At 40.8% G+C, this 27,279-nt stretch overlaps 1 protein-coding gene across 3 annotated transcripts in view; it reads right to left on the bottom strand.

The window, feature by feature from the left end:
• The window catches only part of cnksr2a (connector enhancer of kinase suppressor of Ras 2a), an 84,365-nt gene that overhangs the window by 40,391 nt on the left and 16,695 nt on the right, over positions 1-27,279 (bottom strand). For all 3 annotated transcript variants that reach the window (XM_077509493.1, XM_077509494.1, XM_077509492.1), the window contains 11 exons: positions 18,404-18,491; positions 17,956-17,997; positions 16,390-16,509; positions 15,219-15,278; positions 14,890-14,958; positions 12,920-13,066; positions 10,846-10,958; positions 9,157-9,308; positions 8,966-9,055; positions 4,785-5,008; positions 1,884-1,935 (listed from right to left, as the gene is read on the bottom strand). In XM_077509493.1, the coding sequence (XP_077365619.1) occupies positions 1,884-1,935; positions 4,785-5,008; positions 8,966-9,055; positions 9,157-9,308; positions 10,846-10,958; positions 12,920-13,066; positions 14,890-14,958; positions 15,219-15,278; positions 16,390-16,509; positions 17,956-17,997; positions 18,404-18,491 (1,157 nt within the window). The remainder of the gene's footprint in view (positions 1-1,883; positions 1,936-4,784; positions 5,009-8,965; positions 9,056-9,156; positions 9,309-10,845; positions 10,959-12,919; positions 13,067-14,889; positions 14,959-15,218; positions 15,279-16,389; positions 16,510-17,955; positions 17,998-18,403; positions 18,492-27,279) is intronic.

Here is a 27,279-nt window from a genome sequence, read left to right as displayed (position 1 = left end):
CATTTTAATTAGTTCCCTGAAATTAACACTTTTTTTTTTTTTTTACTTTTTTTTTAATGGATCTGTACGGAGCCCCTAAAGTGACATGGGAGGAAAAAAAAAAAAAATTTAAATGTTTCTCGTCCGGACGAGAAACTTTTCTCGTCCGGACGAGAAACCAGCATACTCGCGTGGGAGACCTTATACTAACTACATTTCAGTTTGTGTTCATGTGTGAAAATGATAGCACAGGACCTAGTCAGGTTCTATTTTTACCTGGGACTTTATTATAAGGACATTGCTGCGTTACTTGCAAGTCGGCACCATTATGTTGTGTCTGAGAGACATTTAAAACGAATTGAAAGCAAGTTGAACAGTGGTCTACCGTCCGCCGCCACAAGCTAACTCTCCTAGTTCCCGCTCGCAGGTGATGTTTCTCGTCCGGACGAGAAACTTTCTCGTCCGGACGAGAAACATATTTTTATTTTTTTTCTCCCATGTCACTTTAGGGGCTCCGTAGATCTGTTATTGGACATATGATTTTTAAAACTGGCCGATGCTAATATTTGTCAAAATGCTGAATATCGGCGCCGATAATCAGCATTATTATAATTAGTCTATCCTAATTCATTTACTGGTAATAAGTAATTCCCAAGCAATGTGCTTTGCGAGATGATTTGGAGTATTTCAAGAAATTAACCAATTTCACGGTACGTGATTTTTTCTTTATTATTATTAATTATTTGACTACAAATAATATCAGTGTTTATCAATGTTAGTTTGTAGTTTTTTTTTAATACAATTTAGTCTTTCACTAGATGACAGAAGGTAAAAAAAATTGACCTGTTTTGTTGTAATTTTTACAACAGAATATTATATATTTGGCTTCGTGCCCTGGGTTATTAATAAAGGTTAGAAAACATTGATTTAGTATTTTTATTATTGTGGTAGTACTGGTGACAATTCTTCCTAATTGGTAGGGACGTAACAATAACGGCAATATCGCGATATTAAAAACTGCCCCAATATATCGTCCTCGTCGTCAAGTCACGATATTAAAAGCAGCACAACTGTTAAAAAAAGAAAAAAAGAAAAAAAAGGTCAGGTTGTTTTCTATTTGTGCAGTTGTAGCACCCTCTGGTGTCTACTTTTATTATTATTTAATTATTATTTTTTTTTTATTGCAGTTTAATTTTCTTCAGGCATGTTTTTGCCCTTCTTTGTTTTAAACATCTGTGCTAATTGTCAGATGAAGGTAATATGCTTGTGAAGCAAGTCGATATGTGGAGGAACTCAACGTGTGCGTGCAAATAATAATAATGATAATATGGTGTTAAAGTGCTATATAAAAAGCAGTCCATCTAGCATGAACAAGTGCTTCAATATTTAGTTATTAGAGATTGTAGCATAATGTTTTTCTGTTTTTAGTTTTTTTAGTATGAGCTATTTTTTTTACAATATTGTTTATTGTTATTGTTTATTTTTGTATCACCAACTTCCTCACAAGATTGTGATAACTATCGTATCGTGACCTTCATATCTCGATAATATCGTATCATTGGTTATTTTATAATTTTCTTGCCTTTCATTTAGACATTTTTGCATCTCACATCCATTGAAAGGCGGTGAACATTTGCGGCGTGTAATTTGGTTACTTGGGAGCAGCATTCATCCGGATTTATGCAGGCATCTGGCAGGGTTGCTCATTTAGCGCCGGCGGCTTGCATTCACGTCAGCAAAGATCACAGCTTTGCTCAGACGCAACGTCTGCGAGAGGTTTCACTAAACCTTTTTTTTTGTGTGTGTAATTAATGTCAAAATAAACTGTAAAAAGTAGTCGCTTCCTTCAAGCTTGCTCGACTGAAGATTAAAAAAAAAATGCAACAAGTGGTTCCCTGGCTTACCTTTATTCTTCTTCCGGGTCTTTGTCTGCAGCGAGGAGGCCTGTTGATACGTCTGTCGGGAGAAACGGAAGAAGAAGAAAAGAAGGGAGACTGAGAGGGCAAAAAAAAAAAAAAAAAATCAGTATTGTTGCACTCAGTCAAGGTTATTATAGTTAACTAAAACTATCAAAAAAACTAAAAAAAAAAAAAAAAACTATTTTGTTACCGAAATACAATAAAAATGAAAATGCTTTTTAAAAAAAACGAAAACTAACTGATTTTATATTTACAAAACTAATTAGAGCAAAAATGTCCTTGGTTTTGGTCTTTGGCAATTAATTGAATGCATGAGCCTTTGGGGATGATTTTAAATGTGATTTCAAGTCGATTTATTTTGATATTAGCCGGAATAAGGACGTTTGAAAGTGTCTCACACAGAACTTACGTCATCTAGCAGCAGCCAATAGAAAAGCACCTTCAGATGACGTCGCTCCCATGCTGTTTTTTTTTTTTTTTTTTTTTTTTATATTGTGCCCAAATAATACACATTTAAAAAAAACAAACTAAAACTAATACTGAAACTAACTAAAACTAAACTAAAACAGCATTTATTAATTAACTAAAACTAATAAAAACTAACAGAACCAAACTGAAAACTAATTAAAACTACGGTAATTAAATTTAAAAAACAATACCCAAAACGAAATCAAAACTAGCTCAAATGAAAAATTTCAAAACTATAATAACCCTGCTTGGTAGTAAACCACAAGAGCTGCTAACGAAAAACATTTTTTTTGCCATCCAGCATAATAAACATATTACTTAGGTATGCATATGACCATTATAATAAAAATGCAAGTAAATTCATGCAATATATTGGTGTACATATCGCCTTAAAGATCATGAATTTGGATAATGGATACATATGTATCGCGATATGTATCATATCGTGAGGTTGTTGACAATACCCAGCCCTAATATCTCAACTCAACTCACAAGCACCACGTAAAAATCACAATGAGTGTCTGACAGGAAAGTATCGTATTTTCAGGTATTCTTGTGGGTCATCATCCTTTTTTTTTTTTTTTTTTTTTTTTTTTTTCAAGAATGAATGGTACGGAAGCATATTGAATTCACTTGAAAAAAAAAAAAAAAAAACCCTCCTGTTTTTCTGACTAATTTTTTTCGGGAGCTTTGTTTTTTTTGAGAATTTTTTTTTCTGTTTTTCTGAATATTTTTTTTCTGTCATAAAAAAAAAAATATATTCCGAAAAAAAAAATACTCTGAAAAACGGGTAAAAAATAATTATTCCAAAAAACAGAGCACCAACTTCTGTTTTTCAGAGTAATTGATTTCTTATTTTTCATTTTATTATTATTATTATTATTATTATTATTATTATTATTATTATTATTATTAATTCAATCTCTGGTGTAATAACCTTATTTATTGATTGATTGAATTATTTTTTATTTTATTATTTGTTCTCATTGCTGCTGGACATGTAAATTTCCCAGAGGGAGCCATCCCAAAGGGATCAATAAAGTCAAGTCTAAGTCTAAGTCTAATTTTTTTTTGGACCTCTGAACTCCAAATGACTTGTTGCAGACCACTGACCTGTATATATAACTGGATAGCTGATAAGCCCATACACGCCAGTGCAAGCCGCTGAAGTCACAGGGCGGCCATCTTGTTACTCCCATGACGCGAGCAGATTACTGTATAAACTATATGGTATACGTACGTACAGATGAGACATATACAGATCGTAGGCAGTTAGTATAAGGCTGGAGGCGGGGTGGGGGGTTTGTGCTGGGGTGGGTGGTCAATATTTTTTTTAACAAGGAAAAAAAAAACAAAGCGGAACAAAACACCCACTCCGCCTCCGGCCTTATACTAAGTGCCTACGAGCTGCATGTCTCATCTGTATGTATACCGTATTGTTTTATACAGTAGTCTGCTTGTGAGGTAGGAGTAACAAGATGGCCGCCCTGTGTCTTCAACGGCTTGCACTGGCGTGTATGGGCTATCGGCTATCCAGTCTTATATAAAGGTCAGTGGTCTGCAACCTGTATATTTTTATATACAGGTCAGTGGTCTGCAACAAGTCACTTGGAGTTCAGAGGTAAAAAAAAAAGTCAGTGCTGTTTTTTGGAATATTTTTTTCCTGTTTTCCTGAATAATATTCCCCCTCCCCCCCTGTTTTTCTGAGCATTTTTTTCTGAATAATTTTTTCCCTGTTTTTTGGAATTTAGATTTTTTTATAACAGAAAAAAATATTCAGTAAAACAGAAAAAAAAATTCAGAAGAACAGAAAAAAAATACTCAAAAAACAAAGCTCCCCAAAAAAATTACGTAGTCAGAAAAAAATATTTTTTTTGTTTGTTTTTTAAGTGAATGCAATACGCTTCCGTCGAACCCCATGCGCGCTCTTCCCGGACAGAGCAGCAAGTGACCTCAAGCGAATGCTGACGCGTCCTCTCCAGTGATCTTATACGTCTTGACGGCATCTCCTTGAAAAGTCTTTTTGCATGCGCCGCCGCTGCCGCGATGGCAGATGGCGTGCCAGTGGACGTGGGCGGCCCCTTGTCGAGAGCCCTGGAGACAGAGCGGCGGGCGGGCGGGCGTTCAACAAACGAATGGCTGAGCTCCAGGCACGAATTTTTTTATTCTATTTTTTTTAAGCACACCCATAGGTGATACAGTAATGAACTAGATTGGATTATTAGTTTAAACCAGTAGCTGTCAATCAAATATTTTAGGTACCCGAACCAATACCATCAAAGGAAATGTTTTAGTTCTCCAACTATTTGACCAACAATAAAATCCAGCAGCATAAAGTGTTCATGACAAAAACTTGACAGAGCGGATCTCTTTTCTTCCATTTGACTTCAACATATAAACAAAAAAAGAGTGACCTACGTGGTAAATGGAGGCGGGGTCTCTGGGTGGCGACTCTCTCTGGTTGGCCTGGAGAATGTAGTGGGAGGGGCTTTGGCTGTGGTGGCTTCGCCGTTTGGCGCGCTTGGCCGTGTCGTTGCTCCGCCTGCCCGGGCGCGCCGTGTGGGAGGCGTACTCGTCAGACGCCGACCGCTCTTCCGTCCCGCCACCGCCTGTCAGGCCCACGTAACGCAACAGCGACGCCTCTGTGGGAACCAACAACCAATTATTATTATTAGTCCAAACAAACAAACAAATATTCACACCTAAGGACAATTTAAAGTCGTCACTGAAGCGATACATTTTTGGAATGTGGGACGAAGCATCAGTACCTGGAGTAGTTGTTGCAGTGCTGAATGTGGGGCTGAGTGATATATCGATATAAAAATTATATCGATATATTTTTAAACGGAATATGGAATTAGGCCATTTCGTCTATAACGATATAGTTAAACATGCGCTGTGTGCTCCGCTTCTGCTCTACTCATTGCCCCGTGCGGCCCCAACCCCTCCTCTTTCGTGCACAGGAGGTGGGAGAGGGAGGGGGGGGGACACTTCACACTTGTGAAGTGCTTTCTCTCTTCACTCAATCATGCAAATCGTGGTTAAAAAAAAAAAAAAAAAGACACTCTACAGCACAACATACACACCCTCCAACTGCGGTGAAACTTACTTGTAGTCCGTTCTTGTCAGCTGTGGCCACTTGGGAGGATGCAACGTGGCTCCAAATGTGCTATTAACTCTCAAAAACGTGGGTCAGCTACCGAAAACGGCTGCTTGTCTAGCGCTATAAATGCCATCACTTTGGCGTTCATGGCTTTAGCCTTGTTGCTGCCTTGCTGGTTTTTTAGCTCAGAGCCGTTAGCTGCTGCTGCAGCCGCGCTCTCATTCACTCGTTCAAAATGGCTCTGCCATTATGACGGATTTTCAGGTGAGCAAAAGCCTTCTTTCCCCCTCTTAGAATCCTTGCTGAAAATGTTTTGATCTTCTGCCATGGAGAAAAAAATAAAAATAAATAAAAAAAATAAATAAATAAAAACACACACTGGTGAGGAGGACATGTTGATTGCTATGTGGTAGTCTATTACAGGCGGCAGGTGGATGACTGGTTAGCACGTCGCTTCCCAGTTCTGAGGACTCCGGTTCGAGTCCAGGCTTCGGCCATTCCTGGGTGGAGTTTGCATGTTCTCCCCGTGCCTGCGTGGGTCTTCTCCGGGTACTCCGGTCTCCTCCCACATTCCAAAGACATGCATGGCAGGTTAATTGGGCGCTCCGAATTGTCCCTAGGTGTGCTTGTGTGCGTGGATGGTTGTTCGTCTGTGTGTGTGCCCTGCGATTGGCTGGCAACCAGTCCAGGGTGTCCCCCGCCTACTGCCCAGAGCCAGCTGAGATAGGCGCCAGCACCCCCCGCGACCCTTGTGACGAATAAGCGGTCAAGAAAATGGATGGATGGATGGATAGTCTACTACAGTAGTGTGGGGCGGTCTTTTTTTTATTTTATTTTTTATTTTTTTGAGATGGCCGGTCTACAAGAACGAGAGGCGTGATAGATGATGTAATCAGCGCGACATGGTCTATTGTAGGCTGCTTGTGTTGCAAACAGTGTACAGACATTAATAAATATATCGGACCTTTTTATCGGCTAAAATATACATCCCTAAATAAAACTATTCATGACATGTTATATTTAGTGGGATATATATATCGTATATCGATATTAAGCCAAAATATATCGGGATATGAGTTTTGGTCCATATCACCCAGCCCTAGCTGAAAGGTTTCTCATTGGAAAAAACATCAGCTTATGTCTTGAGCAGTTTTATCGTAGATTGTGGTGGATTTATGACCTGACCAATATATCGATCATCGCGGTGTCGTCAAATCGTGAGATAATCGTTATCGTGAGCCTTGTATCGCATATCGTATTGTATTGTACCCACGGGTTCCCACACCTAATATTAATTGTACATGAAAAATAATGAAGTTATCATTAATTCTGGACAAAATGATCACTTTTCACAGCTGAAAATTGTTCAATGAGTCAAGTATCCCTTTTAGGTGCATTTATCTTTTCTTATCCATCCATCCATCCATTTTCTTGACCGCTTATTCCTCACAAGGGTCGCAGGGAGTGCTGGAGCCTATCTAAGCTGGCTCTGGGCAGTAGGCGGGGGACACCCTGAACTGGTTGCCAGCCAGTCGCAGGGCACACAGAATCGAACAACCATCCACACTCACAAGCACACCTAGGGGATAATTCGGAGCGCCCAATTAACCTGCTATGCATGTCTTTGGAATGTGGGAGGAGACCGGAGTACCCGGAGAAGACTCACGCAAGCATGGGGAGAACATGTAAACTCCACCCAGGAGGGCTGGAGCCTGGACTCGAACCCGAGTCCTCAGAACCACTCGTCCACCGTGCCGCATCTTTATTATTATTATTATTATTATTATTATTATTATTATTATTATTATTATTATTACTTAGAGAATATATTGCTATTGAAGGGCAATTTTGTATGGGGCTCTTCTTGGCCACAAACATACTAGTGACGTACAAGGAAAATGAAAAGGTCTGCAAGGGTAATAAATGACAGTACTGTGTGAAATGATGAAAGACTAAATACAGGTATCAAGGTGTGTGTTTTGTGTGTCATCTCGTTCAAGGTGCCAGTACTGGAAGAGGACGTTGCGGGTCTGGCTACCTCTGCGATAGCGCTTGTCCCTCCCTGCGGTGGCCTGGTTGCTAGGCAGCGGAGCGGGCGGCCAAGGGAAGCGCGACAAGAGCGGCTGTCAGCGTTGCCGTGGCAACAGTGTGAGTGATTCGCGTGGAGGTCAGAAAGAATAGTCTTTTTTTTCCCACTCTTCTCTTTCCACTTCTTCTCATCCGGTTCTCATCCCTTTGTCTGCTTGTACGGATTATGTTTTTTTCATCCCGTGCAGCCAGCCAGCTTGTCTTTGATTTTTTTTTTTTTTGCCTTTGTGCCAGGCTGCCAGCCACCTCCGGTCCTCTTGCCATGTTGTGGCTTATGCTAATCGTACACACAGAATTGCAGAACATGGAGGTGCACTGATCTCCAATGGTTGAAAGCGACGAAGTACAAATACTTCAGTCGAATCTTCAGGTATCTGAGTCTGATTTAAAAAAAAAAAAAAAAAAAAAAAATTTTTTTGTACTTTTTCCACTCTACAAGTGAAAACAGCACTTTCTACTTACTTAAAATAGGCGTTACTTTTTTTAAATTTTTTTTATGAAAAATATTTGCGGATGACAACAAGACTTCAACTTATGAGGAAAATTTGGAAGCAGAGAGCATTCCCCATCTAAGGTCATGTTGGACAGAAGCTTTTTTCATTCATACCAAAAATATGTCTTCTTGCGCCAGTCTTAAAACCTTCTGCTAGGGCTGCTCGATTATATGGAAAAAATAATAATCATAATTATTTTGGCAGTAATTGAAATCACGATTCTTGAAACGATTGTTTATTTTTTGATTAAAAAACAAAAACAAAGAGATAATGTTTAAGCAATTAAAAATATTAAGACCAATTAAAAAAAATAGAAACACTATAATTATATAAGTCCATTTTGTACCAAACAAAATTTATTGTAATATATATTTATAATAATATGTATTTATTTATTTATGTTGACAAAAACTTGAAGTTGAAGTGCAGCACTGTGCAGTAGGACGATAATTATTTTTTTTGTACATGTTTAAAAGTTTAAAAAAGTTTAAAAAAACAAATAAATATTAATAGCATGATGCAAGTTACTTTTGGATGAAACAAAATGTATTAAATTAGTTATTTTAAAATGTAAAAAAAAAATGGTGCAAATGTATACATACGGATTTTGTAATTGTGGAGTGTCATCATTGTAATTGTAATTGAATTTTGATTAATTGCACAGCCCTACCTTCTGGCATCTAAAAGAATTACACACGCAACACAGTATGTAAAAATGAGTTTCCCTCTTGTCTTTACGTACCATCTACGGGGAAATGTCCGTCATTGCAATGCTTTACAAACAGACAATGTACTTGACGAATATATTCGTCAGTGGCAGATAACAATTGGATTCCAGTTGACGAATAAAAAGGTCTATTGGGAGTGAATGAGTTAAGCGCAGAGTGTGAAAACCTTTGCCGCCTCCGACTCACCTCTGCGACTTTCTCGGTGAAGCTTGGCGGGGTCTTCGTAGTCGCCCCCCCAGTTGCACTCCACGGGCATGGAAATGGGCCTGAGCCTGCCTGCAATCGGCCACAATCCACATCGTCATCGAGAGTTCTCAGCCCCCGGGGTTGTTTTTATCCAGTTGCTCCATTTCCGGACATGAATTGAACGCGCTCACCGTACGTCGGCGTGGTGCAGTAAACAGGCTCGTCCTCTTCTCGCCGCCGGGATTCTTGATCCAGGAAGGAGTTTGGCGAATCGGATCGCTTGGCCACTCCCCCGCCGTGGCCACGTGACGCCTCATCTCCGGGCGAGAGGGCCGGCTCGTCTCTGCAGCAGCCACACCACAAGAATTATTATTATCAATAACTGGCTTTTTAATGATATCGATATCCTAACATCACGGTACGATAATTATCACAATATTGTGGGGAGGTTGGCGATACAAAAAAGGTCACAATATTGTAAAAAAAGAGCTCATACCAAAATAAACACAAGCACAATACTCCGGTCTCCTCCCACATTCCAAAGACATGCATGGCAGGTTAATTGGGCGCTCCGAATTGTCCCTAGGTGTGCGTGTGAGTGTGGATGGTTGTTCGTCTCTGTGTGTCCTTCGATTGGCTGGCAACCAGTCCAGGGTGTCCCCCGCCTACTACCCAGAGCCAGCTGAGATAGGCGCCAGCAGCCCCCGCAACCCTTGTGAGGAATAAGCGGTCAAGAAAATGGATGGATGGATGGATGGATGAGGTACACAAGCAAATTAAGTTCGCCTTCATCTGACCATTAGTGTGGATTTAAAACATAGAAGGGCCAAAACATGCCTTGTGAAAATTAAAGCGCACTAAAAAAAACTAGCCACCAGGGGGTGCTACAACTGCACACATGGACATCAACCCGACTTTTTTTTTTTTTTTTTAACAGGTGTGCTGCTTTTAATACCATGACATGATGACGGCGATATATTGTGGCAGTTTTAATATCGCGATATCACGATACCGCCGTTATCGTTACATCCCTATTTGGGCTTTACGATATTGGAAAATCATGCAATATAGTTGCTGAATAGATGCGATATTATTGCGATATTTAACATGTACCTACAGAAATGACATTTTTATTATCTAATTAAAGAATTAAATTTTTTTCATGCAGTAAAATAAGCAAACTTAATATATTCCTAGTTAATTGTAATTAAATTCTCGATAATGTTCAACTATTGGATGGCGGTGCACATTTTAGTTAGCAGCTGACTGGTCAAATTCAGATCAAAGCATAAAATTCCATTTCAAACTCATTGCATGTCTTTGCGATATGCATATTACATGGGCAAATATCGCGATATCGATATGTTTTCGATATTTTGCGCAGCTTATTTTGCTAAAAATAAAAATCTAATTCTTACATTGGATAATAATAATAATAAAAAAAAATCATAATTTCTTTAGGTGCATGTTAAAAATCGCAATAATATCTATCGCTATATTCAGCACCTATATTGCATGATTTTCTAATATCATGCAGGGACTAGAAATTAGAAATGATATGAATACAAAGTTGCCATTAATTTTTGCCATTTTTTTTTAACGACAACCAATAAAAATTAATCTGCTGGCACATATTAAATTGTAAATGTCGTTCGGCGTTGTTGTAAAACACGAAGCTGTTTCTTCTTGGGTTGTTGCTTTCAGGTCTTTCCGGCGCACTGCTGTTGGTACAGCGCCCCCATAATGGCGCAACACTGCAACTGCAGTTAAAATGTGTTTCAGCCCTGCTCAATTAACAACTGCAGCACTGTGTTGATCGATATCGGTGCCTCAGACTGGAAGTGGGCGAGCAAATTTTGTACATAGGCAAAACCCTAGACCTGGGTGTGTATGGCTCCATGGGCGGGGGCGGGATGTAAAGGTCCTGGAGGGCCGAGGTCTTGGTGGGCGTGCCCGATGGCGTAGCCGAGCCGCTGCCCGGACTTCTGGTTGGCTAGAAAATGGCAAATAAAAAAAACAAAAGTCATTGGAAACGGATCGTAAAGTACGGGAAAAAACATGTTTTTACTTTTAATGGTGGCTGAGGTGAGACGTATCCATATTTCACGGACAAATCAACAAAACAAAATGGCGTGGATTCAAAATAAAGCCTGCTTGGAATGCACATTACTGCCGCCTACAGGACTGAAGTGGAACAACGTTGCCTGCCTGCTGATTGAACATTTTGGGTATGCAAATTTCTCGACGTTTACATTCTGACAAATCCTCTACTTTTTTTTTTTTTTTTATGGCTCTGCAGTTCAACTAATCTTTTACTTGCTTCCCGGCGTCACTTTTATGGGTTGTGAAAACATTGCGCTTGGCAGTTTAACTGGCCGGATTTACTGACACCGTAAACGCCACGTAAACAACGTTGGGCAAGGTATAAATAAGATCGCAAGCAATCAAGGACAAAATCATCAATTTAAGCCATAAAAGACCTTCTTTTTTAAAAAGATACATAGAAAGTAAGTAAGTAGAAAAATTACATTTAAAAAAAATTAAAAATAATGAAATATGTAACATGATATGTCATGTATCATGATAATATGATATCATGTAAAATAATGAAGTTATCAAATTCATCCTGGACAAAATATTAAAGGAATACGATTTAATTTTTTCATGTACAATGAATACCTTTAAAAAGTAACTTTTCTACTTGCTGTCAACTGATGATGACATCACCTGTGCTGAGGAAGTAGGTAACAGCCAATCATCAGGCTGACCTGTTTTCTGGGGTTGGTCAGTAAGATGAGCCATGATTGGTTGTTACCAGGTGATGTCATCATCAGTCGACAGCAAGTAGAAAAGTTACTTTTTAAAGGTATTAACATGACAAATAATGAAGTTATCACGAGGGGTGGAAACCTGTGGGTACCTCACGATACGATACGATATGCAATACAAGGCTCCCGCTAACGATGATCTCACCATATGGCGATACTGCGATTCAGGTAATAATCCACGATAATCTACGATAAAACTACTCAAGACATAAACTGATGGGGGTTTTTTTCAATGAGAAAATCTTTTTTTTTTTTGTATCATCACTGAAACAATATTCAAAGTGAGTACTTTAGAGTTTGTTTTTTAAACAAATAAAAATTTCTTAAGAGACCACTTTCTGTGAACAAATTTGTTTTTCTTTTCCGTTTTGTATACATTTTTTTGTGTAACATTACAAAAGTAAATAAATACATTACTGAAATATTAAATCAATATTAATATTCCTCAGAATTTGTATGATCGGAAAAGTTGAAACACAAAATATGTTTTAAAATGTTAAAATTGAAGATATAATATGTTGAGTCTTCTTCACCTGAAGACTTCCGTCCATTTTCCCGCCACTCTTATGAGGTGCTCCCCCTATTGGGCCGCCAAGTAATTGCGCAACAAGTCATTAACAATGGAGCCGTTATAGTGGTTGTATTATAACTACAAATATCGCGATACTTGCGTAGGTGTACCGATAATCTATCGGGAGACAAAGTTTCCCGATTTATTGCCATATCGATATATTGTCACACTCCTGGTTACCACATTAATTATAGACAAAATATGAACTTTTCACTGCTGAAAAATGAAAATTGTTCAATGAGTCGAGTATCCCTTTTAATATAGTGACCCAGCGTCTGGCAAAGTGCACCATTGCGTTTTTGCGTGTGTAATCCGATTTAATTATGAATTTACACATGCTAATTCAAGACAATCATGGAAACATCAACGGATGCTCGCTTTATGAGTCCCTCTGGTACTGATTCGTTCGGGCAAACACAACCAAGTGCTCTGACCTAATTACGTGCTTTCGCTTGAGGCTGGGCGGGGGTGTTGGACCAAAACTGGGCCGGCACAAGTCCATTAAAAAAAAAAAAAAAAAAAAAACGTGTACGGGAGCGCCTGGCGCGTCCTTACCTGCAGGGCCAGCGGCTTCCAGCGCATGTTTTTGAGCAGGGCGGGGGCTGAGCTGAGCGTGCTCTGTGGCCGCTTTTTCAGCGTGAGGGACACGGCGCCCTTGTCGGCCCGCAGCGAGCCCACCAGGTTGCGCAGCTGCCAGCCCACCTGAGAGAGAGAGAGAGAGAGAGAGAGAGAGAGAGAGAGAGAGAGAGAGAGAGAGAGAGAGAGAGAGAGAAAGAGAGAGACAGTTTGTGATGATGATCGGAGTTGGGGTGGCGAGGCACTCGTTAGGTGCACTTGCACGATCAAACAAAATTCAATAAAAAAAAACGCAGCCTTTGCTTAAACAATGTTAAGATTTCGAGAGAGGAGCTGATAAGGGTGTGAATTGACGAGCGTCTGTCCATTCGATCCGTATCACGATTCGATTTGATACCAATTAATCCCGATACAAATCTGTAAGTCGATTATGGCAATGTTCTTTTTTTTTTTTTTACTCAAATTTATAAAATACTAATCAGTAGGGATGTAGCGATAGCCAAACATCACGATACAATCAAGGTTATTTTAGCGAACTAAAACTAACGAAAAAAATTAATATTAAAAAACATTTTTTTCAAATAAAATAAAAATGAAAATGCTTCTTAAAAAATAAAAACTAAGTACATTTTATGTTTACAAATGTTCCTTCGTTTTAGTGTTTGGTAATTTATTGAATGCATGGGCCTTTGGGGATGATTTTAAATGTGATTTGAAGTCGATTTATTTTTATATTCATCGGAATAAGGACGTTTGAAAGCGTGTCACACAGAAGTGATGTCATCTCGCAGCAGCCAATAGAAAAGCACCAAAAGATGACTCTTTCCATCCATTCATCCATCCATCCATCCATCCATTTTCTTGACCGCTTATTCCTCACAAGGGTCGCGGGGGGTGTTGGCGCCTATCTCAGCTGGTTCTGGGCAGTAGGCGGGAGACACCCTGGACTGGTTGCCAGCCAATCGCAGGGCACACAGAGACGGACAACCATCCACACTCACAAGCACACCGAGGGACAATTTGCTCATGCTCTTTTTTTTAAATATTGTGCACAAGTAATACACAGTTTTAAAAAAACTAATACTTAAACTAAAACGAAACTAAAAGCAAGCATTTATTAAAATAAAACTAACAAAAAAAAAAAAAAAAACACCATGAAAACTAATTAAAACTAACTAAATAAAAATAAAAAAACTCAAAACGAAATAAAAACTAACTAAAATGAAAAATTCCAAAACTATAATAACCCAGGATAAAAATATCACAATATGAAGGTCACAATACGATAATTATTATTATTATGATGATGATGATGATGATTATTATTATTATTGTGGGGAGGTTGGCAATACAAAAAAGGCCATGTTGTAAAAAATGAGCACATACTAAAAAAAAAAAGCCACACAATATTGTGCTTTTGTACATTAATTAAAAATATTATAATTATTACATATAAAAATATATAAATATAATATATAACTTGAGTACTTACTTACTTGCTAATGCAAGCACACATTGAGTTCCGACACATATTGACACAAGCACATTACGTTCGCCTTCATCTGGACTTGAAACATAGAAGGGCCAAAACATGCATTGTGAAAATCAAAACTGGACTAAAAGAAAAACAAAAAAACAAAAACTAGCCACCAGAAGGTGCTACAACTGCACAAATGGAAATCAACTCGACTTTTTGAACAGATGTGCTGCTTTTAATATCATGACATGATGACGACGATATATTGCGGCATTTTTAACGATAATGCCGTTATCATTACATCCCTACTCAACTTGTACATGTAGACTGTAAGATTTATATGATAATGTATTTAACTGAAACTTCGTATTTGACAAACCGGTTGCAATCTGTTTCATGTTTTGAACAGCATTCAAACATAATGTTCCATGAATTCATTTAGGTGTACGTGTGCGGTGATGCCCAAACCCACCACAGTCTGGTGATTGACTTGAATGACTTCATCTCCCGCGTGGATCTTCTTACAGCGGTCGGCCGGAGACTGCGAGCAAGCCAGAAATAGCAAAACGTGTGAGTCGACGGCGCGAGCGCATCGATCCCTGCTTTGGCGCGAGCGAGAAAGTGAACGGCGCTCGTGCACTCTAACGTCAACGCCATGCAAGCGAATATCATATGATGTCAGCTGGCGGATATTCTTGGAAGCGGGTTCCTACATCCTTCGAGGTTCTGGCAGGCGGCCATAGGCACACTTTGCTCCTCTTTGGCTGTTGTTTGTTTGTTTGTTTCATTGATGCTTCTCACCCCTTCCGTCGTCCCCGTGATCACGTGGAGGCCGTCGTACGTTGACTTGATGTACATTCCCTGATGGTGAACATAATTAGAGTCATAAACAGATAATAGATACAGATAAACCAGATAATAAAGAAATTGGCCAATAATTATCAGCAATTATCGACCAATTTGACATCATACAGCTAAACCAGATAATAAAAAAAAAAAATCATAAATAATTAACGGCAATTATCGACCAATTTGACATCATACAAATAAACCAGATACGTAAAAAAAATTCAAAAATAATTATCGGCAATTATCGACCAATTTGACATCAAACAGATGAACCAGATAATAAAGAAATCCACCAATAATTGATGATAATCAGTTTGAGACAGTGACTGGCACAGCTCTTTTGCGCTCGATCTCATGCAATTTTTGCCATTTCTCCTGCTGAAATTCAAGTGGTGGTCTCGCTTACCATTATCAACCACTTTGATGTCATACAGATAAACCAGATAATAAAGAAATCCACCAATAATTATCAGCAATTATCGACCAATTTGATATCACACAGATAAACCAGATAGTAAAAAAAAGCCACCAATAATTATCGTCAATTATCGACCAATTTGACATCAAACAGATAAACCAGATAATAAAGAACTCCACCAATAATTATCGGCAATTATCGACCAATTTGACATCAAACAGATGAACCAGATAATAAAGAACTCCACCAATAATTATCGGCAATTATCAACCACTTTGATGTCATACAGATAAACCAGATAATAAAGAAATCCACCAATAATTATCAGCAATTATCGACCAATTTGATATCACACAGATAAACCAGATAGTAAAAAAAAAGCCACCAATAATTATCGTCAATTATCGACCAATTTGACATCAAACAGATAAACCAGATCATAAAGAAATCCACCAATAATTATTGGCAATTATCAACCAATTTGAGGTCATACAGATGAACTAGATAATAAAGAATGATTGGTTTATCGGTATCGGTGTAAAATGCATTATCGTGCATCTCTAATGAGATCCAATATATCCAAAACTCGGCCTTGAACGTGATGATAATCAGTTTGAGTCAGTGACTGGCACAGCTCTTTTGCGCTCGATCTCATGCAATTTTTGCCATTTCTCCTGCTGAAATTCAAGTGGTGGTCTCGCTTACCAGGCCTTCGGAGGCTTTGACGTTGCTGAGGTGGACCAGTTCCAGGTGGGCCGACTGGGACACCAGCGGGTCCGACGACACGCACACGATGTGCTCGCACACCTCCGACAGCGTCTTGCACTGGAGCGCGCAAAATCACGTGAGGGGGAAAAAAATCAGCTCGTTTAACTCATTTGTTCCCAAAGATGTATTTACACGTTTATTTTTTATTTTTTTTGAATGCTTGAGCATACAGAAGAAAAATTATTTAAAAAAAACAAAATAAAAACAAATAAAAATAAATAAATAAATGAATAATAAATACATAGATAATAGATAATAAATAAGCACGTCGCCTCCCAGCTCTGAGGACTCCGGTTCGAGTCCAAGCTCCGGCCTTCCTGGGTGGAGTTTGCATGTTCTCCCCGTGCCTGCGTGGGTCTTCTCCGGGTACTCCGGTCTCCTCCCACATTCCAAAGACATGCATGGCAGGTTAATTGGGCGCTCCAAATTGTCCCTCGGTGTGCTTGTGACTGTTGTGAGTGTGGATGGTTGTCCGTCTCTGTGTGCCCTGCGATTGGCTGGGGTCCAGGGTGTCCCCCGCCTACTGCCCAGAGCAAGCTGAGATAGGCGCCAGCACCCCCCGCGACCCTTGTGAGGAATAAGCGGTCAAGAAAATGGATGGATGGATGGATAGATAATAAATAATAGTTGACGTCTTTTAACGTTATGGCGGCATACATCGTGATTTTCACTAATCATTATTAAACGTTTTTGGCGGTAAAAGAGTTTAAAAAAATCCCCTTGAAAATGTTTTCAAATATGCATGCATATGAACATCCTCTCACATCATCGTTATTTTGCAAAATACATGAGCTTATCACTGAAATGAGAGGAAAAACTGTCTTGTGTTGGCTAGGGATGTAACGATATCGAAACATATCATGATATGAAGGCCACGATACGATCATTATCACGATATTGTGGGGGAGGTTGGCGATACAAAAGGTCACAATAAAACAAATAAAAAAATGAGCTCATTCTAAAAAAAAAAATAAAAAAAACAGACATTGTTTTTTACAGAAATGAAAAATATTATATATATATATATATATATATATATATATATATATATATATATATATATATAGAGAGAGAGAGAGAGAGAGAGAGAGAGAGAGAGAGAGAGAGAGAGGGTGGGGGTCAGGCAATATTAAGCACACATTGAGTTCCTCCACATATTGATTCGCTTCACAAGCATATTATGTCCATATTACAGCTTATTTCAACATAGAAGGGCCAAAACATGCCTTGTGAAAATGACACTGCACGAAAAAACTAGCCATCAGAGGGTGCTATAACTGCACAAATGGAAATCAACCCCGATTGTTTTTTTGTTTTTTTTAACAGATTAATATTGTGACATGATGACGACGATATATCGTAGCAGTATTAATATCACAATATCACGATATTGCCGTTATTGTTACATCCCTAGTGTTGCTACTGAAGCAAGAATTATTATTTTTTTAATATTAAGAACTGGTGTTTTCAGTGTACAGACAAGCCACAGCCGACCCGACTCACCACGTGCAGGATTTTATTCTCCGTCTCAAACACGGTGCAGTCCTGGAGGGGGGGGCACACAGAAAAACACGACGTCGTCAGCAAGCTCACACACACCTCCATACGCTGTCCTGTACACCTCGACTTCAGCGAACCGTTCACCTGCGCGCTGCCAAATCAAAACACTCCCACGCAAACACACTAGCAGACGCGCGTCTTCTATTTTCGAGTCCATCATTCCTCAAAGACACACGACAAGGAAAAAGTCTTACAGCAGCAGTGTGCTATTTGATACAAAAATTATTCCACAAATGAACACCTCTTACAGAAACACACCTTTGCTTAATATTTGTTCTTATTTGGGGTTTTTTTCCAACACTTGTACCCCTTATGTCATAAAGACTCTCTCTAATTTCCTTAGTTTTCGTTACCTAAAATTACCTTGGTACACAGAAAGGATTGCACTCACCTGCTGCACGATGGTGGTGAGCTCCAGGCAGAGCTGGATGACATTGTTTCGGGTTAGCGAGTAGTCGGCCACCGCGGCGAAAGGAGACCTGCGGAGAAGCGGGTAAACACTCTTCAATTTAAAAAAAAAAATGTTTGATCATGCGAACAGGGGACGGACAGCAGGTAAACCTGTTCGCAAATTCAAGTTAGCTCACTTTTGAGCATTTAAGTGCCCGGTTTAGTTTGCATTAGGGCTGGGAATCTTTGACTGTCTCACGATTCGATTCGATTACGATTTTTGGGTCTACGATTCGATTCAGAATCGATTTTCGATTCAAAATGATTTGATTGACAAATGATTTCTGCTTCAATTTACAGATATGAACAACATTGTCATGATCTACTCCAGTCTGCTTTGCAAGACAAAATGACAAATAGAGACATTAAAGGGTCTTTTCTTTTCTTTTTTTTTGTTTCAACATTCATTAATTTTGTATTGTAGGGGCCTTTTTCCACAAAAACAGCATATGGGCTACAACTGCCTTTTCCCCTTCTTCTTCATTTCTAATTTAAATCAAATCGATTTTTGGATATTAAATATCGATTCGATTAATAAATGAGAATTTCGATTCTTTTATGAATCGATTTTTTGGCACACCCCTAGTTTGCATGTCATCTTTTAGTCATTGTTTTCAAATATTAAAGTATGTTTTTTTTTTCCATTTCTATAACTTATGTAAAGTACAGTTTTGAGTACCTTTTTATGTATTGCAGGATTGAGGCGTTAATATTTAAAATCTTACAATAATCCTAATTGAGCTCACTGTTTTTTGTTTTGTTTTTTTAGTTTGTAATTGGTGTCAAAAGTTTAAGGACCACTAGCTTAATCAGTTACCAGTAACTAGTTAGCCGTAGGAACAAAACACTATCGTAACGTAAATAGGGGTGGGAACCTCTGGGTACCTGACGATACAATATGATATGCGATACACGGCTCAAAATAACAACGATCTCACCATATGACCGCAATTAACAATATATTGCTCAGGTCATAAATCTACGATCAAACTACTCAAGACATAAACTGTTTTTTTTCCAATGAGAAAATCGTTTCATTTTGTACCTGAAACACAATATTCAACTGGTGTCTTCTTCACACTGAGTACTTTAGTGCATTTTTTTAAACAAATATAAATGTCTTCTAAACAGACAACTTTCTGTCAACAAATTTGTGTCTGTCTTACAATATTGTCATGCAACATAGTCATAGTCATAGTTACATCGTCAATTGTTTCATTTCATAAACACACAATTTGTGGATTTATGAAACGGATGGCTTGATGGATGGATGTATGGATGGATGGATGGATGGATGGATGGATGGATGGATGGATATATATACCATATTAATATTCCTCGGAAATTTTGCTTCAAAAAGTCGAAATAAAATGTTTTAAAATTTTTCATTGGAACATATGCAAAACAGTCAGTAAATAAGCTTAGTCTTCTTCGCCTGCAGACTTGCGTCCATTTCCCCACCACTCTTATGAGGCGCTCCCCCTAGTGGCCCATCAAGTAATTGCTCAATAAGTATTAAACAATGGAGCTGTTATTGTGGCTGTATATTAACTACAAATATCGTAATACTTGTGTAGGCGTATCGCTAATCTATCGAGAGACAAAATATCACAATTTATCATATCAATATATCATCATACTCCAATGTGACACACTTTCAAACCTCCTTATTCCGATTATCAAAATAAATGTACTTAAAATGTAATTTCAAATCATCCCCAAAGGCTCGTGCATTCAATTAATTAGTAAAGACTAAAACAAAGGACATTTTTTTGCTATAATTATTCTTAGTTTGCTATAATTATATAGAGAAGAAGACCCTTATGATGACAAATATCTTTGGAGAAGCGTTTCCCTCGCCCGGACGCGGGTCACCGGGGCCCCCCTCTGGAGCCAGGCCTGGAGGCGGGGCTCGCTGGCGAGCGCCTGGTGGCCGGGCCTGCACCCATGGGGCCCGGCCGGGCACAGCCCGAAGAGGCAACGTGGGTCCCCCTTCCCACGGGCTCACCACCGGTGGGAGGGGCCAAAGGGGTCGGGTGCAGTGTAGGCTGGGTGGCAGCCAAGGGAGGAGACCTTGGCGGACCGACCCCCGGCTACAGAAACTGGCTCTTGGGACATGGAATGTCACCTCTCTGGCAGGGAAGGAGCCCGAGCTGGTGTGCGAGGCCGAGAAGTTCCGACTAGACATAGTCGGACTCGCCTCCACACACAGCTTGGGCTCTGGTACCAGTCCTCTTGAGAGGGGTTGGACTCTCTTCCACTCTGGAGTTGCCCATGGTGTGAGGCGCAGAGCAGGTGTGGGCATACTTATTGCCCCCCGGCTCGGCGCCTGTACGTTGGGGTTTACTCCGGTGGACGAGAGGGTAGCCTCCCTCCGCCTTCGGGTGGGGGGACGGGTCCTGACTGTTGTTTGTGCATATGCACCAAACAGCAGCTCAGAGTACCCACCCTTTTTGGAGTCCTTGGAGGGTGTGCTGGAGAGTGCTCCCTCTGGGGACTCCCTCGTTCTGCTGGGGGACTTCAACGCTCACGTGGGGAATGACAGTGAGACCTGGAGGGGCGTGATTGGGAGGAACGGCCCCCCTGATCGGAACCCGAGCGGTGTTCTGTTATTGGACTTCTGTGCTCGTCACGGTTTGTCCATAACGAACACCATGTTCAGGCATAAGGGTGTCCATATGTGCACTTGGCACCAGGACACCCTAGGCCGCAGTTCGATGATCGACTTTGTAGTCGTGTCATCGGATTTGCGGCCGCATGTTTTGGACACTCGGGTGAAGAGAGGGGCGGAGCTGTCAACTGATCACCACCTGGTGGTGTGTTGGCTCCGATGGTGGGGGAAGATGCCGGTCCGACCTGGCAGACCCAAACGTATTGTGAGGGTTTGCTGGGAACGTCTGGCGGAATCCCCTGTCAGAAAGAGTTTCAATGCCCACCTCCGGCAGAGCTTCTCCCTTGTCTCGGGGGAGGCGGGGGACATTGAGTCCGAATGGGCCATGTTCCGCGCCTCCATTGTTGAGGCGGCCGATCGGAGCTGTGGCCGTAAGGTGGTCGGTGCCTGTCGTGGCGGCAATCCTCGAACCCGCTGGTGGACACCAGCGGTAAGAGATGCCGTCAAGCTGAAGAAGGAGTCCTATCGGGCCTTTTTGGCCTGTCGGACTCCGGAGGAAGCTGACGGGTACCGGATGGCCAAGCGGAACGCGGCTTCGGTGGTTGCTGAGGCAAAAACTCGGACATGGGAGGAATTCGGTGAGGCCATGGAAAACGACTTCCGGACGGCTTCGAGGAAATTCTGGTCCACCATCCGGCGTCTCAGGAGGGGAAAGCAGTGCACCGTTAACACTGTGTATAGTGGCGATGGGGTGCTGCTGACCTCGACTCGGGACGTCGTGAAGCGGTGGGGGGAATACTTCGAAGACCTCCTCAATTCCACCAACACGTCTCCTCTTGAGGAAGCAGAGTCTGGGGACTCTGGGGTGGGCTCTCCTATCTCTGGGGTCGAAGTCACTGAGGTGGTTGGAAAGCTCCTCGGTGGCAGGGCCCCGGGGGTGGATGAGATCCGCCCGGAGTTCCTAAAGACTCTGGATGTTGTGGGGCTGTTGTGGTTGACACGCCTCTACAACATCGCGTGGACATCGGGGACAGTGCCTCTGGATTGGCAGACCGGGGTGGTGGTCCCCCTTTTTAAGAAGGGGGACCGGAGGGTGTGTTCCAACTACAGAGGGATCACACTCCTCAGCCTTCCTGGTAAGGTCTATTCAGGGGTGCTGGAGAGGAGGGTCCGTCGGGAGGTCGAATCTCGGATTCAGGAGGAGCAGTGTGGTTTTCGTCCTGGCCGTGGAACAGTGGACCAGATCTACACCCTCCGCAGGATCCTCGAGGGTGCGTGGGAGTTCGCTCAACCAGTCCACATGTGTTTTGTGGATTTGGAGAAGGCGTTCGACCGTGTCCCTCGGGGAGTTCTGTGGGGGGTGCTTCGGGAGTACGGGGTGCCGGGCCCCTTGATACGGGCTGTTCGGTCCCTGTACGACCGTTGCCAGAGTTTGGCCCGCATTGCCGGCAGTAAGTCGGATTCGTTTTCGGTGAGGGTTGGACTCCGCCAAGGTTGCCCTTTGTCACCGATTCTGTTCATAACTTTTATGGACAGAATTTCTAGGCGCAGCCGAGGCGTGGAGGGGTTCCGGTTTGGGGGCCTCAACATTGCATCTCTGCTCTTTGCAGATGATGTGGTGCTGTTGGCTTCATCAGGCCGGGGCCTTCAGCTCTCACTGGAGCGGTTCGCAGCCGAGTGTGAAGCGGCTGGGATGAGGATCAGCACCTCCAAATCCGAGACCATGGTCCTCAGTCGGAAAAGGGTGGAGTGTCGTCTTCAGGTCGGGGATGAGATCCTGCCCCAAGTGGAGGAGTTCAAGTATCTTGGGGTCTTGTTCACGAGTGAGGGTAGGATGGAGCGGGAGATCGACAGGCGGATCGGTGCAGCGTCTGCCGTGATGCGGACTCTGTATCGGTCCGTCGTGGTGAAGAAAGAGCTGAGCCAAAAGGCAAAGCTCTCGATTTACCGGTCGATCTACGTTCCAACCCTCACCTATGGTCACGAGCTGTGGGTCGTGACCGAAAGAACGAGATCCCGGATACAAGCGGCCGAAATGAGTTTCCTCCGCAGGGTGTCCGGGCTCTCCCTTAGAGATAGGGTGAGAAGCTCGGTCATCCGGGAGGGACTCAGAGTCGAGCCGCTGCTCCTCCGCGTTGAGAGGAGCCAGCTGAGGTGGATCGGGCATCTGGTTCGGATGCCTCCTGGACGCCTCCCTGGGGAGGTGTTCCGGGCATGTCCCACTGGCGGGAGACCCCGGGGACGACCCAGGACACGCTGGAGAGACTATGTCTCTCGGTTGGCCTGGGAACGCCTCGGGATCCCGCCGGAGGAGCTGGTTGAAGTGGCTGGGGAGAGGGAAGTCTGGGTTTCCCTCCTGAAGCTGCTGCCCCCGCGACCCGACCCCGGATAAGCGGAAGAAGATGGATGGATGGATGGATGGATGCTATAATTATTGTCAGATTTCTTTTCTTTTTTTAAAAAAGCATTTGTGTTTTCATTTTATTTCGTTAACAAAATTGTTTGTTGTATTTTAGTTTTCCTGTTAGTTTTAGTTAACTAAAATAACCTTGGTCGTGACAAGTTGACGACAATGTTCAATAAACCAACAATTGAAACCAAAAGGAGAAATGATGGAAACGAGGGCAGAGACGCACTTGGCTGCTCCGAAGACCCAGATTTTTCCCGTCGGGCCGAGGCGAGGCCTCGCGTTCCTCGGCAAGTCTGCGGCTCGTGCGTCATGTGGGTCATCGCTATTGAGGTTGCGTACTGCTATATATATATATATATATATATACATATATATATATATATATATATATATATATATATATATATATATATATATATATATATATATATACAGTACATGCAGGACCTCAGGCTACGCAGCCTGTTAACCGTCAGACTTGCAAGCAACAACAAGCAGCGATGAAGGATAAATCGTCCAAATGCAAATCCATTTTTATAGCTAGGTGGCGTCGGTAAAAAAAAAAAAGAGATTGGTAACACCCTCTTATTGCCGACCTGTGGTCTCATTTGGAAAAAGTACAGAAAAGTACAAAAGTAAACGCCAAAAATCGATTATTATTATTATTATTATTATTTTTTATTTTTATTTTTTATTTTTTATTTTTTTGCTGGGACAAAACAATGCATTCCCCTCAAATCATTCTTGGAGCCGACAACATGAAATAATGATCTTCAAATAATATTTCACTTACTCGCAATCTGTTGCATCATTTTTCGTTTATGCTCCCGCTGCTGTCCCCAATTTTGTTGGCCTTATAAGACCCCAAGATCTTTATTAATTAATTAGTTAAATGTGCTTGTCTATTTCCATCTTTTATTACATCATGTCGTAATGTGTCGTGAAGTAAAGAAGTAAAACTATTAGTAAAGTAAAGAAGTAAAACTAAAACTAAAGTACTCCTTTTGATGCATAAAATGTTCCCAAAAGACAGGTGATTTTAAAGAAAGACGCATGTTTTCTTGAAACGGAGTGAAATGAATTGAAATGTTCTATTCTTCTGATTTCTACTTCATGATTGTAAAAGAGGGCGGCCCATCATATGTACTCATACCTTGGAATAAGGGCGGGTGCACGATACCTGGGCTGGAATCAGTACTTGCCCATCACTACTACTACTAATACTACTACTGCTAATAATACTACTACTAATACTACTAATAATAATAATAATACTATTAATACTACAAATACTGCTACTAATACTTCTAATACTACCACTAATACTACTACTACTATTGCTAATAGTACTACTCATACTTCTAATACTAATACTACTAATAATATTAATACTAATACTAATACTACTGACACTACTACTACTAATGCTAATATTACTAATACTACTACTAATACTACTAATACTAATACTAATACTTCTTCTACTACGACTACTACTACCACCACTAATACTAATACTACTCATAATATTACTGCTACTAATATTAATACTATTAATACTACTAATACTACTGATACTAATACTAATGCTAATAATAATACTACTACTAATACTTCTAATACTAATACTACTACTAATACTAATAATACTTCTACTACTACTACTACTACTACTAATACTATTAATGCTACTACACTAATACTATTAATACTATTAATACTATTACTAATACTACTAATACAGATTCTACTACTATTACTAATGCAAATACTACTAATAATAATGCAAATACTAATACGAGTACTAATGCTAATACGACTAATACTAATGCTTATAGTAATGCTACTACTACTACTACTAATACTACTACTACTACTGATACTACTACGACTACTACTAATACTAATACTAATATTATTAATGCTACTACTAATACAAATACTACCACTACTAGTACTACTACTACTACTACTACTACTACTACTACTACTACTACTACTTCTAATAATAATAATAATAATAATAATAATAATAATAATAATAATAATAATAAACTGCCTGGTGCGCATGCCTGGCGAATGATCGAAAACACACCATTCGTCTGGCTTTTTCATTTGATTATTTCCCGCTAAGGATGTTTACCATGAATGGATGAGGTGTGGTTCCAGCCTTGTTGCTATGGCAACAGTCCACATCTCCATTACCTTTTCCTTTTAAAAGACCCACCTTAAATGGCCAAGTTAATTCACTTTTTGAGCATATGAGCTGTTTCCCCAAGAAAATTGCATTAGCGGTGACAATTGTCATAAAGCAGCCAATCCTCCTGCGCTCACTCATGTTCATAATTCATGTGCAGGTGCTCGCAAATGTGCACAGATAGAGGGAAATGGACGAGGTGTGATTTTTCTCTCCATGACAGATGCGTAAAACTTTTTTTTTTTCCCTTTGGCACGTGTCTGTGACGCACGAGTCTGCAAATGGTGACGGCGAGCAGCGCCCACGTCTTTTTTTATGCTCGCCGATTGACTGAGACGTCTGCGTCGGAAGGCCGACGACGCGGAGGCCTCGCTGTCGTACGTATCAGCTCCTTTGCCGTTTTACGGTTGCATCAGTGATACGTGGGCGGGCCCGCCTGTGCGCTCACTTGCTTGCATAAGTGCATGCAGATGTGGGAGTGCGTGTGTGTGTTTGTGGGACCCGAGGACAGGAGTGGGCGTCTGGCATTTGGAGACCTTTTTGCTTTGTGCGTCTGTTGTTGTTGTGCGGAGTCGCCATAAAGCGACGTGACGGTGAGGACGAGGAAGAGACGGTGGCATGAAATCAATCTTGCTGAGCAAGAGCGTGATGGACTGTGACAGCAACAGGGTGACGCTGATTTGTGGCGCACGCTGTGAAAGGTTAAAGCTCTCGCTCGCTCGCTATATTGTGCACGACACTATCGAGTAAGTTGGTCGTTTTGTAGTAGGGATGTAATGATATCCAAACATCACGATACGATATCACATATTCCGTTCCTCTTCATCTGACCATTAATGTGGGTTTGAAACATAGAAGGGCCAAAACATGCCATGTGAAAATTAAATTGCACTAAAACAAATTAGCCACCAGAGGGTGATAGAACTGCACAAATGTAAATCAACCCGACTTTTATTTTCACAGAAGCAATCCCCTTCACTCCCGGTGTCGGTGTCAGATGTGATCGGGCTGCCAGATGGTATCGGGGTCGCCTAACGAACACATCGTCCCGCGACAGGATTGGCTGGAAATGATCCAGTTGACGTCAAACATTGGAAAGAAAATATTCAAGATGTCTTTTGAATAACAAAATGTACGGACTGAAATTGTAAAAACATAAATAAACCGAATATAAACGCACAATACCTATTGAATAAATATTAAAAGATTGACTAAATGATACACAAAATAATTGTTTCTTATGTGACAAATATTGTCAGTTTATGTTGTTAATGTGTTCCTATTATCATGAAGACTATTTTTTTGTTATTGTGATTGTTTTGTGAACAGCTTAAAAAAGAAACCAAACCGAAGCTAACTTCGTTAGTGCTGCTGTACTGACATCTATTTTTTTTTCACTCTTAAAGTATCATGCTTTTGTATTATTATGTTTATTTCTATTTTTTACACTTTTAGTCCATAAATTTTGTTATTTTGAACAATTGTAAACAAACAATTTCCGGACAATCCTGTAGCGTGACTTCATCTGCAGGCGACCCCGATACAATCTGGCAGCCCGATCACATCTGACCCCAACAACAGCTGTTTTACTGGATTTTG

The sequence above is a fragment of the Festucalex cinctus genome, chromosome 20 (genome assembly GCF_051991245.1).
Source record: "Festucalex cinctus isolate MCC-2025b chromosome 20, RoL_Fcin_1.0, whole genome shotgun sequence".
Taxonomy (NCBI): Eukaryota; Metazoa; Chordata; class Actinopteri; order Syngnathiformes; family Syngnathidae; genus Festucalex; species Festucalex cinctus.
The sequence above is the reverse complement of the archived record's forward strand: the minus strand, read 5'-3'. Positions and strand labels throughout refer to the sequence as shown.